The sequence below is a fragment of the Chelonoidis abingdonii genome, chromosome 18 (assembly GCF_003597395.2).
Source record: "Chelonoidis abingdonii isolate Lonesome George chromosome 18, CheloAbing_2.0, whole genome shotgun sequence".
In the NCBI taxonomy this organism is placed as follows: domain Eukaryota; kingdom Metazoa; phylum Chordata; order Testudines; family Testudinidae; genus Chelonoidis; species Chelonoidis abingdonii.
Window position 1 is genome coordinate 10121715 of NC_133786.1, and position 14328 is coordinate 10136042.

The following is a 14328-nucleotide window of genomic DNA, read 5'->3' on the forward strand; positions in this document are numbered from 1 at the left end:
CAGCGGGGCCTCCCATAGCCCCCGCTCGCCCCCCCGCCGGGGCCCCTCCCGGCTCACCCCACCCCCCTCGCCCCACCGCCGGGGCCCCTCCCGGCTCGCACCCCACCCCTCGCCCCACCGCCGGGGTGCGCTCTATACCTTCCCACTGGGGGGACTCTCCCAGTGGCACCTCCTTCCCTCAGCACTGGTGCCCCTCCTGCATTGCACCCCCCACCCCAAGCGGTAAGTGCTTCTGTTTTGTTCCCCAGCACTCCCCACCCCTTCCTGAGTAGCGAAGGTAAGAGGTAGTAGAGCCCCCCGGCGTGCATTGAACCCCTCAGTCTGCAGCTGCCGGGGCCCTCCCTTGTAATTCATCTCCTAGCAGGGGCTGCAGACTCCGCAGTTGACCCTTGTGTTGCATCCGTTTCCTAAACAGCAGCAGCTTCTTAGGCTGTTACATCGCCCTTCTGAACAGCTTTCTAGGCCCTCTCTTGGTTGCACTGGGCAATCCTTCCCTAAGCTGCAGCCTTCTGGGTTGCAACATACTTCCCTTCCTAAGCAGCAGAAGCTCTCTAGCGCACTGAGGTTACTTTATCCCTTTCCCCCAGAAATATATATTCTTCTAGCACCTTTGAGCTGTACTGAACCCTTTTCCATCTTGAAGTGACCCAGCTTCCTAGGATTGACCCTCCTCAGGGTTCTTTACCATTCAGTTTTCATCCCCAAAATTGGACCACATCCTCTCTCCTTATCTGTGTTTCTGTACTGCATCCAGCACCATAGTATTTGAGCCCCTTGAAGAAAACAAAATCCTCAGACGCCACTCCTTCAGTGCTCCCTGGAGTACTATACCCCATTCCCCACAGCAGCCCCACTAGCCCTTTGGGATTGTCCTCCCCTCCCCAGCAGTGAGATGAGCTTCTTTGGGTTTGGGCAGAGTGCGGAGTTGGAGCTGGTGCTGAGCGATGCAGAGAGCAGGCGCAGGGCTGAGCACAAGACTGAAGAGGGCAAGAAGGAGAAATATTTCCTATTCTATGATGGGGAGACAGTATCAGGTCGGGTCACCCTCACCCTCAAGCACCCAAACAAACGGCTGGAGCACCAAGGCATCAAGGTGGAGTTCATTGGACAAATTGGTGAGAGGGGAATGAGGGGGTGTGAGTATTGCATGGTGGAACACCAAGGACTTTAATTGGGAGGGTGGAGGGGAAGGGTAATTAGTATCAGCATGGAGGAGTGGGTTGGGCTCACAGCTTCCTAAAGCTTGCTTGCAACACAGTCATGGGCCTTCGATCCTGCAGTGATTTCTCTGGTTGGAGTCTGATTGCTCTTTCTCCTCTGAAATTCAAAAATGAAACACCTTCGGTGAGGGCAGCAATACATAGCAGTGCATTGCATGGAGTCTTATTTATTTGTTTTGCATTAGTAGTTCCTCCAGGTTGAATATACTTAAATGTTAACGCTGGCAAGGTTCCGTTTCCATTAGCCTAGGAAATGTAGTTACACTGCATCCTGTTCTTGGAAACTGGGCTCCGATCCCCATCGTCTTGTGATTACACTGAAAAGTCCCTTGATTATCAGAAATTATTTCAAATCCCGTTTTAGGTTTGGACAATCCATGTGTTGTATACCCTTGAGTCTGTGCAGAGTGGAGGTATTTCCACTCCTTTTCCAGGTCATTGTTCTCTCATCCTATTTTCCTGTTTCTGCTCATTCAGTGACCTGAGCTCTGAAATATATAGAGAGATTTTTAAATTCAGATTCAAACCTCCAGGGTTATATTTAAGTTGTAATATCTTGGCAGCAGCATCCTTTATAGTGTATAAAGTGGGTTCTTTATTATTCTCCATCCTTTTTATTAACATGTTGCTACATCTCTAGCTGCATTTACTGTGCTATTGATTACATTTTGTGTGATGGGCAGGGCTGCCTTGGGAGGTAAGAGTTAGATTGAAGGCATGAGGCAACAGACCAGCTGGTGTATGTGCACATTTCAATTCATGAGCTCTGCCCCAGAAGCCAACTACCCATGTGGGTCAGCTTCCTTTCCTTTCAAAGCTTGCTGTCCCCAGCTCCATTGATTCTGCTCATTCTGTTGGGGTGGCCAAGCCCACTTATCCATATAAAGTCATCTGGTACCTTAGCTGTTATGTCTGTGATTTCAGTTTGAATTTGGAGATTTTATATTGTGCAAACCCAATTGAGATAAGTGCTTACCTCCCCCCATAACAGGAGGGAGGGTGTTTGCCATACCCACTATGCCATTTTTATAAAGAACCAAACGTTTTGCGGACTAGTCTGAGTTAAAAGAAGTGATAAATCCTAGTGTAACTTGCACAGTTTTTATTCGTTTATTAACACTGTGCCATGCATGTGTGGGACTTTCCAGACAAGATCTTAAATCCATGGCCCTGTCTGCTCTAAATATCTTGGTAGAAGCTGTTCACCTACACATCAGTGTGATGGACATTTTCAACTTGAGATGGATGGCATTTCCTTGTAAACCCCTTGGCACAGAAGATTAAATTGACGTTTTTCCCCACCCAGCCCCACCATCTTTAGTTAACTTCTTTTCTGATTTTCTCCACTTGCACCACATGTTATAATTCTGCATTCAGAGAAAGCACAGCTAATTATATATAAACAGGCCCCATTATCAGAAACTGGATTATAACCTGCCTCTGGGTTTAAAATCTCCAGAGTAAGCTGAGCATGAGGTTTCCTCTCTGCTCCGCCACTGCCTCACTGTGCAGCCTTGGACAGTCCACCTGTCTAATTTCCCCATTTGTAAAACTAGTGCTTAGATTCTAAGCTCTTTGGGGAAGGTGGAGTGGTTTTTTGTTCTGTGTTTGTACAGCATGTAGCACAGTAGAGTCTTGGTCCATAACTAGGGCTTCTAGGTGTTTGAATATTCCAAAAATAATATAGAGAGAGGAGTTTGGAAGACTGATTTATTTGCTCAGTGCTTTGACTTCATGAAGCACTACATAAGTAGTATGTGTCTGTTACAGGTATAAAAAGAGCTTTCATATCCAGACTTGAGGTCCAGGTTGTGCTTAGTTATATTGCTTTAAACCAAGCAAAAAAGCAGCCCGAGTATTCTGAAAGATGGTATAACTGACTGTGCGTCTATAGCATCTTCCATCTCCAAATGCTTCATAGTAGGGATTTAGACTCTGAGGTGAGGAGGTAGGCATTACCCCCATTTTACAGATGGGGTACTGAACACAGGGAAATGGTGTTATTTGTTTAAGATCATAGGGTCTGTGATGGAGCTGGGAATACAATTCAGGAGTCTTGTATCTGATTCTCTGGTTAACGTCCAGGACAGTTTCTCCTCTGATGTTTGGATAGTGCAGTTTCCTTTTTGGACATGTCTGTCTGTCTGCAGTGACTGTTCTCTGCGATCATCCTAAAAATGTTGGTAGATTAAAAAAAAAAAAATTAATGGAAAACTCTGGCTTTGCTGAACAACTCAAACAGGGATTTTTTTTCTAACATTTGACGTGCTGATGTCTTTTTAAATATGAAAACTCGTCAATTCCTCCTCTAAAGGTTTAAGTGCCAATCTCAGCTCCTGGGCAACAGTTGCTGGGAGCATAGTATGCTGTCAGTCTGTTTTTTCCCAGTTTAAACTCAGTCACTGCCTTTGGCATTGTGCCGTGAGATGAGTCCATGTCTCTTTTTGTATGTCTCTTCTGCATTCCCTCCCCATCATATAAAGGAGCATTCCTCCTCTCTCTTTGTGGAGGTGTGTTGAATGGAGAGATGCTTTATTATATCATTGTATTACATGAGCACCCAGAGGATCCAACCAAGATCAGGGCTTCGTTATGCTAGGTGCTGTACAAACACAGTAGAGATCATTCCAACCCTGAAGAGCTTCCTGTCTAAAGAGGTAAGGTGGACAAAAGGGTGAGCAAGACAAAGCGTTATCCCATATTTTACAGCTGGAGAGATGAGGCACACAGTAAATGACTTGCCCAGGGTCACACATTGAGTCTGTGGCAGAGATGGGAGCTCAACTCAGATCTCCTGAGTCCCAGGCTAGTACCCTAACAACAAGACTGCTCTTCAGAAAGCTTCTGCAGTGGGGTTCATTGGACGTGTGATAATATTTGACCTGGTCTTAACTGTGACTTCAGCTCCAAATTGTAAGAATGAGGGTTGCTCAAACTTTTCCTAACCAAAGGGCTGTTTTGGCAACTTTCTGGGAGCACAGCATGCAGGAAACTGGAGTAGATTGCCTTTACCCTTGTGTATAATAGCAAGCTGAATACAGGTCCCGCAGTGTGTCACTTTGTTATCTTGGATCAAGATGGAAAATTACATTCTAGGGGCTGTAGTTTCTATGGGCCACCTTATATTAAAGATGGTCACTTGGTCATGGCTATGCTTGGAGAACTGCTGCAACAATTGGAAGGGCGCAGGAAAATGTCTGCCTTGTCATCTGCAGCTGGTTTGAGCAACTCTTCCTTCCACACATACCCTTGTTCCCTAACATTTCCCTGGCCATACATGTGTCCGTCCTAGAGCCATCAGCTTAGCTTTACCCCTTGAAGATGTCTTCTCTGCATGGTCACATGCTGAGTGCTGGCATACTGTAGAATCAATGGGGTTCTTTACCTTTTTTTTTTTTTTTGTTCCCTGGAGCTAATGGGGCCACCTCTGTGCTTTCTGTTGCTTTAACCTTCTTTGAGAGGCATGATCAGTGGTAGATGGAAGCCTCGTAGCCCACACTTCTGCATTGTTGCTGCTTTCCCCATTTTCGGGGAGCCTTGGGCCTTTGTTTTTTTACTGGTTAGAAGTCCAGTGCCTAGACTTTGAAGGTGAGGATCTGCAGGAAGCGATGAGAGAAGGGATGACACTAGCGGCTGATTTGCTTTGTGATGGTTCCTTGTCTTTGCAGGTAGTCTGGATATATTAACCTTGATTAAACTGCCCCATGTAGATGTTCTGGTTTGTTTTTGTAGGTGGGGTTAAGTGAGTAAAGCTGAAGAGACATCTTGGGAATCTCCGCTCCTGCTTTTTTTGTCTCCTCTCTCTTCACCTGCTTTCATGGGAGTGGAATACTTATCAACGTTCTCAGTTATTTTTGACCCCAGCCTGTCCTGTTCCCCTTCCCGTGGGTTGGATATTTTGCATGAGCTCATGGGATGTCTTATTTCTTTTCGACTTGTACAATGGAGGATGACACTTTGAGGATCCTCAAACAATTTACAGATATTTATGTAGCAAAGGAGATGAGTAGCTGACCCTATTTAATTGATGAGGACAAAAGCAAACAAAAGAAGGAAGTATTGAGGGTGTCACAATAAATTAGTGGCAGACCCAAGAATGGAACCCAGCAGTCTAGACTTGCTAAATGGAATTATTCAGAGAGCTCTCCTTCTGTTGTATTGAACTCTTTGTCATGCGCTTGAGAGAGGAGAACGTAAGCCACTGTGCGAACATGAGTTGTCCAGTGAGGGGAACAGCACTGCTGATTTCTAGGATGCACAAACCAATCTGCAAAATAGGATTCTCGTTTTTACTGGCACTTCAAAATGAGCTTGGGCCCGTGATGGGTCAGGGACCTAACTGTGCATCTCTCCTCTTTAGACCCTGGCTCACTCCATTCACTGTGTATCTGGCCCAGTTGGGGCTGGATGAAGTATGGCCCTTTGTGTTTGAACCTCAGGATTTCCAGGGAGACATTCTCTCTCTGGGAAGTGGAGGCGAAGGGATAGAATGGGGAAGAAGAGGCTTTGTAGGGACTGGTTCCTTTCTGCCTTGCCCATTTCCTGCAGTTCTTCTCCCAAAACTGACCTCCTGTGGGAGTGAGCAGCACTGCTTAACCAAGTATTCTCTTCCTAGAGCTCTACTATGACCGGGGAAACCACCATGAATTTGTCTCTCTGGTGAAGGATCTGGCCCGTCCTGGTGAGTTCACCCAGTCACAGACATTCGTCTTTGAATTCACACACGTGGAAAAACCGTACGAGTCCTACACGGGGCAGAACGTGAAGTTACGGTGAGTCTCCTCCTGCTGTTGGGTTTCTCCCGTTCCCAAGCTTCAGCCTTCTCCCTGTCCATTAGTTTTCATGCAGTGTCTTTCTAGTAAGAACTGCAGTACCTAAGGTACCCCAAATAAACACACACCAACAGATAGTACAGCAACATGAGGGTCTTATGCCTGTGTCTAAGAGTCGAATTAGGAAGGATAGAACTACAATCTACCTTAAATATAATAAAGAACAACTGAAAAGCCAATAGGGAACTGACAACTTTGACAGTGTGATAACATAGGGCTAGCAATATTAAAGCTGGCAATATTAAAGCACTGCCGCGGTAGCACTTTAACGTGGCTTGTGTAGTCACACGGCTCTCCCAGCGCTCTAAAAAAACCACCTCCACAAAGGGCATGGCTACCAGCGCTCGTGCTACAGCCTTTGAAATCCATGGGAAATTGTTTAAGAGGGGCGTGTCATTGAAAAGTGATTGAAGTGCTGTTAAATTAACCATTTTCTATCATTTTAAAACAAGCTGACAGTAATTTCTAAAATCTGATTTCCCAGGCATTCCAGCCCGAGCTTTTTCCCCCCAGCAGGGGGGAAGTATTGATAAAATGCTATTCCCAGCTGAGAGGGGCACCACACTCCCAGTTAACCCTGTAGAGAGAACAGGGCAATGCTGATAATTTCTAAAGGCTGCTGAAGAAATTAATTTCTAATCTGTATCTCTCTAGTAAATAAACAATTTACTGGCCTCTCCCTTTTAAACTCAGTTGTGGCTCTTCATGTGCATGCATGCGTTGAGCCCCTCAAGCTGCTGTTTGTGTGGAGGGGGTCACAGTATAGTCCCATTTCGTATTGAAGCACTAGGGCATGGGGGTGGATTGACAGTTCAGATACTGTGTGTGGGGATGCCTAGAAAATCTGTGGAAAATCTACTAACTCCTGTGAAAGCCACATGTTTGAAAAGGGAGGTCTCAGCCCTTTTTGTCATTCCTCTTTCTCCCTCTCTTCTAAAACCCACGCTTCTCTCTCGGGCTTCCCCTCTGTTCCTCCAGTCTGCAGTTACTTCTTGATATCTCTTGTCTGTGCTGCAACTGCAATCGCTCATGCCAGCCGAAGGCTCTGTGCATCTGATCCTTGGCTGAAATGTAATATTAAATTATCAACACTTGTGATAATGGAATGCAGCACTGTCTTGGTTCAGCATGTCAAGTACTGAGTGCAGTTCGAGAAGCTGTGCAGGCAGGCTCAGTAGTAAAGTGCAGCCTGTCATGACTTCTCTTGTGCAAGTACATCTCACTTGAGTTGCTCTATTTTTTTTTTCTTGTTTAAAAAATAAGGGAAACCAAAGTCTCTTCTGATTCCCAAACGCTTCCAATTTATTTGGCAATAAAAGAGCAATGTCTGGTCATTTGCTTCAGTCTCCAGCAGAGTCAGTTAAGTGTGTTTCAGTAGTTCGGTAATCAGGCCTGCTTATTTTAATCGTAGCTTAGATGCAAAGAAATGCCTTGCTTGCGTGTTGTTGTTTATAAATTGCAAATCCTATTTCAGAGTTGGGCTGTCCCCTTGAAATCTAGTCAGTGAGTCAAATGCTGTGGCTGCGTTTAAGAGGGCTGGGTAATTTTATGATGGATATTTAGTTACCTGGGTGGTGATTAGTGTACTCACGTCTCATGCTTTAGGACAGTAAGCAATAGGGTTCAGGCTGGAACGTCTCCCCTATGTACAGCAGGTGCACTACAAAGGACTTTCACTTTCTTCTAAACCATCAGGTATTGTCGACTACAGGAGGCAGATTACAGGACTGGATGGACCAGATAGTCTCAGCGGCTCCATCAAAGCCCACATTGCTCTTTCCTCCACCCTAATGCCTTCCTCCATGGGTTTTGCACCCAATGAGGTAGTCTGCCAGGGTTCTAATGGATGAGCTGTTCTCCTTTCAGGTACTTCCTCCGAGCGACCGTCAGCCGCAGATTAAACGACGTGGTGAAGGAGATGGACATCGTCGTGCACACACTCAGCACCTACCCGGAGCTCAATTCCTCTATCAAGATGGAGGTGGGAATTGAGGACTGCCTGCACATCGAGTTTGAGTATAACAAATCCAAGTAAGTGTCCTGAGAATGGCTGCTGAGTAGAAATCCCTGCGTGAGGGGATGCGGCCTGCTGGGTAGGCTGGGTGGTACTCCTAGGGCATGTCTCGACTGCAAAAACAAAACAACAAAAACCACAGCTGGCTCATGAGGCTGTTTCATTGCAGTGCAGACTTCTGTGCTCAGGTTGCAGCTCTGGGACCCTCACATCTTGCAGGGTTTTAGAGCCCTGGGCTGCAGCCTGAGCCCAGAAGTCTACAGCAATGAAACAGCCCCTTAGCCAGAGTCTAATTGTTGTGTAGACATACCCTTAAAGGCTGCTTAACTTGACTAGATATGCAGAGGCAGCTCCCGTTGTAAACTTCAGGTGGGGCCCTGTAATTTATCTTAGCTCTCCCTGTTCCCTATTGTGGATGGCAGGCAGTTCATTGAAGTGCTGGGCCTGTTCCTCCTTTAGATTTCTCCCCTCTCACCACCAGCCTGGAATGTGCTTTATCCAGATGGGGCATCTGCATCCACATACTGACGTGGGGGGTGCATAGAATTGGTATGAAGGTGGGTTTATTTTAGTCGGATTGAGTACTCCCATTGTTCTGAGTCTGGGAGTCCCAGAGTGGCACGATTAAGTGTGGGACTATGTGGCTGTTAACCCAGGGACAGAAGTTGGAAATTACCAGTTTAGACTACATCTAGTCCATCCTTCCCACCCAGTGCTGGAGCGTCTTCCTGCAGTGTGTTGTTTTAAATTACCTAAGCAATTTCCACTGGGAGACTTGGATCTTGTTGTTAGGAAGTTCTTATGAATGTCCAGCCTAAGATGTCTCCTTATTTTATCCAGTAATCCCACTCAGACTTGCTGATGTCCAGAGAATTGAGCGTGAATGCGTAGTTATCGCTTGGAGCAACCCAGAACATGGGGCTGGTGTGCCCGGGGAATCTGAAGTAGGCCCTGAGGAGAATGGGGAAGTGTCTGACAGGCGCATTCCAGCTTGTCAACTTGTTTCTTGCTCTGTTGTGCAGAGACCAAAATTGATCATGACTGTCTTGCCTATCCTCCCAAGGTACCACTTAAAAGATGTGATTGTTGGAAAAATCTACTTTCTGTTGGTGCGGATCAAGATCAAACACATGGAGATAGATATCATCAAGAGAGAGACAACAGGGACCGGCCCCAATGTTTACCATGAGAATGACACAATAGCTAAATATGAGATCATGGATGGGGCACCTGTGAGAGGTGAGAAGGGGTGGGGAAGCATTTACATTCCTCTCCTAGAATCTTTGGGGGACAGGAGCTTGTTTGACACTATTTTTTTGTAGGAATGTGGGCCCTATTGTGAGTCCCATAAAATTGTCATCTGTCTTCAACTGAGTACCTGTTTTCTTGTGTATAATAGCTGACTCGTGCATCCCTCTTCACTGGTGAATATCATGGCAGCTTACAAATGTGGGGGAAATTGAGGCACAGTGCTGGTTTCTTTAAGTCTCCTAGCAAGTCAGTAGTGGCACAGTTAGGAATAGACTTCCACTACTGACCTGGGCCTGGTCTCAGAACGTAGTGCCAATCCCCTGAGAGATCTGGTCTCTCTGGATGATAGTGTTCTGCAGTGGTGACGTGCAGTTATGTTCTAGAACTCCCATGTCAGTAGCTAGAAGGAATGTCATTCCATTCTCTCTCTCCTCCAATGCTGTGGGCAACGAAGGGAACCCTGTGCTGTTGAACTGGAGGAAGGATGCTTGCCACAAAGGGCACGACCTTGCTAAGGAGTAAGCATGCTAACTGCTATTCTGTGGGAGCTGAGGGCACTCGGCCAAACCCCCATCCAGCAGTGGTAAGGTATGCCACGCTCAGGCACAGAGTTGCAGGCCTTAGCTTGCTCTGGTTTTACCTTACTGTACTGGTGCTGTCCTTGTAAGATTTGACTCAGTATGTTGTGCCTACACTCATGGCTTTTGCAGGGGAGTCCATTCCAATCAGACTCTTCCTGGCGGGCTATGAGCTGACGCCCACTATGAGGGACATCAATAAGAAGTTCTCGGTGCGTTATTACCTCAACCTGGTGCTGATAGATGAAGAAGAAAGGCGCTACTTCAAACAGCAGGTGAGAGAGGGTGTGACTGCACCGCGGGGTGGACTGTAGCCAGCCAGTCAAGTGCTTCTTCAGGTGCTCCATTATAACTAGCAACAGAAGAATGTTGGACAACCTGGCTGGTGATGTGGGGGGAGGATACTCCTCCGTGGGTACCCACTGGAGCCAGATCATTTGGGGTGTGGATAGAGAAGGCACCTGTGTATCTGGATCTGTTAGAGATGCTCCTCAGAGAGGGCTTATCCACTGTAATCCCCTTATCAATTCTCTGCACTGCATTAACCACAGCAGTGTTGCCCAACATACTGGGACAGACCTGGCATGTAGTGGCTGCCTCTGGCCCATCCTCTATGGAGTTCTACCACCTGGCCTTCCAGAGGTCTCCACTGCCTGGGCCCCTCTCTTGAAGCTGTAATGGCTTTTCCCAGCTGAAGGATGGAGGGTGGAATAGGCCAGCATATGGGGATGGATGCAAGTTACTGCTCCAGCAGCTTAGGCAGACGGTCAGACCTATGAGTATATCCTGGGTGGGGCCAGCGTAGCTGTTGCATGTCCTAACGGTCCTGCTGTCTGCGTTCTGACAGGAGGTGGTGCTATGGCGGAAAGGAGACATTGTGAGGAAGAGCATGTCCCACCAGGCAGCCATTGCCTCTCAGCGGTTTGAGGGGACGTCCTCCCATGCCGAGGCCAGGACCCCCAGCCAACCTGCAGAAAACAACAGCCGGCAGTGAAAGGCCCTGTGGAGCGAGGCTGCTGCAGAACCCAAGTGTCCGGGGCTGGCAGCAGCAACGAGGGGAAAAGAAAATAGTTCACCAGAGACTTATGAAAATCATCAGTTTTTTGACTTAATTCTGATCTTCGAAGGACCAGTAGGGTGGGGAGGGGGCAATGTAAGCTACAGCAACCACAAAGTTGAACATACCTCAGTGCTCCCCAACCTCCTATATTCCTCTGGGGTAGGCTGCTTTTACACATGCAGGGGCCATTGGGCTGCCTGACTATCCTGTTGCCATGAGACCCCTTCAGCATGGCAGTGGGGATGGGGAAGGGGAAATTTGATGCTCCTCCTCTGCAATAGGGGTGTCACTTCGGGCATGTAGAAAGGCATTTTGCTGCCATCGAGAAGCCCTCGTGAGGTGAGTGGGAGGAGGGAGCCTGATGAAGCATTTTAGCTGGAAGGCAGGAGTATGTGTGAGCGGAATTTAAGCTTGAGGTGTAGCCTGCTTGCTGTCCCGTCCCTCCCCTCCCACTCCCATGCTGTTGCTAAGTTTCTGCTGCATACAGTTACATAACTAGTTGAATGAGCTCTGTGAATATCAGAGCCAGATTGTGCAGCGTAGCAAATGATGCTGCCTTTGTGTCCCTGCCTTGGGAGCTCATGGATGCAGCATCTTGGGGTGGGGGCAGGGGGATTAGTTAACATTGAAAAAGGCAGATAGCAGCTGAGTGTGGAATTGACAGGCGTATGGATACTATAAAGGGCAAACGAGGTATGGGAGAGCTAGCTGAGCTGCTAGGCAGTGTGAGTCTGGGAGGAAACTGGCCAATGAAAGAGAGTGCACAGAGCCTTGATAGTCTCACCTCTGGGAGGTCAGGCTGTAGTTTGTAATCCATGCTGTATGATAGAGCCATGCTGGTGCAGCTGAGTCCTGGGAAGCTTATATATGTTGGAGATAAGAGTGTAATAGCAGAACGGTTGTACAGATTCCACATGCTGCTGTGGGAAGCAGTTGCAGTCAGGTCTCTTAAGGAGTTGTACAGGGAAAAGTGTTCGTTGTGAGAGAGCAGCATCAGTGCAGTGGCCTGTGCAGCCTCTGAAGTGCTGCAGTAAATGGTGGACTGTTTCCCTTCTGGCTTTCTCCTTGTTTCCAGTTTATCTGAATGAAACTCTCTGCTTCATCTGTCTCTAGGATTCACCCCAGTGGTGCTGCGGTTAAACCTCATGGGGACTTCCCTGATTGGCTGAAAATTATCTGAAAAGGTAACAGGGTGGGACAGGAGGGGACACGGGGGTGTTCTTTAAATGCACCTATATGCAAAAGGCTTGAAGAATACCCCCGAGCGCCTGGGATGGGCTATTACTATTCCTGGCAAATGGGACACCTTTGGTTAAGGAGTTACTGGCCTGTATGTGCTGCCTATTGATGTGAAGCAAGATGGCAGGCAAAACTTTCTGCTTCCATACAGACAGCTCTGGATCAGTTGGGCCTGATGAGGTGTCTTTGGGCATGAAGCTGTCTGAGGACCTGCGTATGGGATGTCTTTCACTCTTAAAATAAACTCCATTTAATCTTCTGAGTTAAGCGGGATCATGAGAATGTACCCAGAAGGGATTCAGCCCTCCTTTAAAGTTCAGAGATGGTCTTTTAGATTTAACTGATCGACTGGATTTGGATGTTCTCCATCCTTTTTAGATCCCTTTCTAGGAAGCAGGTAATATAATGTCCAACTAGCATATGGAGACAGAAACCTGAACTAAACCGGGACATGAGCTCCCTCTAATGGGAGCTATACTGATGATTTTCCTGACGTTCTGCCAGGCTTGCTTCTGAATCTGAAATTTCCTCCGGTGGGATGTAGAGCTGTTCTCTTGCTGCTGGGAAGTTAAAGCTTCATCTGCAGTGTGCTGTGTGTGAGACAGTGCCCTGGTGCCTGTAGTTATGGTGGGGTCTGGGTGGGAGGGGGGTGATGTTTGCGTAGTAAGAAAGTTGCTGTAGTTCAGTGATAAATGTGTGTTCTGCTTGCCAAACTAAGTTTTATTTTCACTCTGTCACATGTAGGGCTATGGTTCCTGTCCTAGATGGAGAGTTCTGCTCTGTCCCAGGGGACATTAATTGCCTCTTCTCTGCTGTGAACACTAGTGTCACACCATGTTCTGCACTGTAGTAGTGAGGATGTATGGCTTACTCTGCCTCTGTACATGAGAGGTCCCTGCTGTGGACTGGAATGGCAGTCTCCTCCCTCAGACTGAAGCAAAGTCCTATTAAAGGCAGCTGCTTTGTTACATCATATATAGGGGTAGCAGTGTGCTTTGAGCCTTGTGTTGCAAACGAACGTGGATGCCACTTCGGCAGCTAACCTGCTCTGCGTCTACCCCATTGAGAGGGATCCAGGTGTGCCGTGGCAATGCACAATCATTTGAAAACAGATGAGGCTCCCTTTGGGAGACCGTCGGGGTAACAGAGGGTATCTGTGTGGCTGACCCACTCTCCCCTTGGCCTCATCTCAAAACAGCCATCCTGAAATCCCTGTGTGCTTGAATACTTTCCTTGGTTGTAGTATGTGTTGGTGTTAAGGAGCCCAGTGGGCGAAGACATCTTTGCATTAGGTGAGTGGTGAAACAGGATCAGTGATGGACCTGAGGAGATAGCCTCAAGATGGAAATCCCCCTCCCCAGAAGATTTTCAGACAGCTTCTGCTTGTCACTGTGAGAGGGATTAGTCGGAAAAGGTGCATGAGCGAAAATGTTTCCTTTTGCTAACTTTTCCTCACCTGCGTGTCCCCTATCATAGGACTAGGCGTGAGAGTCACCCCTCCTCACATTTTTACCTTCTCTGATTAGATCATTGAACCTGCTCTCTATTATGCCCAGTGTTTGGGGTGATGATACCTGCCCCATCTGTAATGATTGGCTCTTGAGAGGACAGACATGACAATTCAACTCAAACTACAGAAAAGAAAAAGACAACTGTTTAATAAGAGTAGCAGGGAGCTATTGTGGCTTTCACAGCCCAGTCCATGCTAGGTTGTTTTATCCTGTGCTGTGGATGTCCCCTCTCCTCCAAGCAGATTCTCACTGTGGGGAGTGATGCATAGGTACTGAACCAAGCAGTGCAACTTGTAATTTAGCCTCTGCAGTGTTTACATGTTTCTTAATTCATTATCTTTTCAATGGCTGTATTTTAAAATTTGTTTTTTGTCTCTTGAATTAAAAGGGCCATTCTAGGCTTTTAAATGCTGTGCATTGGTTTCTCCAAGTCATTTTTACATTGCAGTTCTGAACTATCCTCAGGCCAGGCACTCAGCACACACCTGAGGGAGGAAGAACTGAGCCTTTTCTCTCACTGTGCTGCCTCTAAGGGTGTGGAGCCAGAAGTGCTTCTTACTGGGGAAAGTTAATTGGCCCCACTTTAAGCCATGTAAAGTGCACCTAGAGCTGTGCTGATGGGT

General features: G+C 47.2%; 1 protein-coding gene across 1 annotated transcript; it reads left to right on the top strand.

Moving 5' to 3' along the window:
* Window positions 1-221: 221 nt before the first annotated feature.
* Window positions 222-14120, top strand: VPS26B (VPS26 retromer complex component B). The gene is made up of 6 exons (XM_032802362.2): window positions 222-1115; window positions 5836-5992; window positions 7919-8083; window positions 9130-9305; window positions 10028-10170; window positions 10743-14120. The coding sequence occupies exons 1-6, from the start codon at window positions 893-895 to the stop codon at window positions 10887-10889; spliced, it is 1011 nt and encodes a 336-aa protein (XP_032658253.1). The 5' UTR covers window positions 222-892; the 3' UTR covers window positions 10890-14120.
* The last annotated feature ends 208 nt before the right edge of the window (window positions 14121-14328 follow it).

What these genes read in the sequence shown, in the direction of transcription:
- VPS26B (XM_032802362.2), top strand. Translation starts at nt 893, where the DNA reads ATGAGCTTCTTTGGGTTTGGGCAGAGTGCGGAGTTGGAGCTGGTGCTG. An exon ending in GGGCAGAACGTGAAGTTACG is followed by an intron (nt 5,993 to 7,918) that starts GTGAGTCTCCTC and finishes TTCTCCTTTCAG; the next exon opens with GTACTTCCTCCGAGCGACCG. An exon ending in GGATGGGGCACCTGTGAGAG is followed by an intron (nt 9,306 to 10,027) that starts GTGAGAAGGGGT and finishes TGGCTTTTGCAG; the next exon opens with GGGAGTCCATTCCAATCAGA.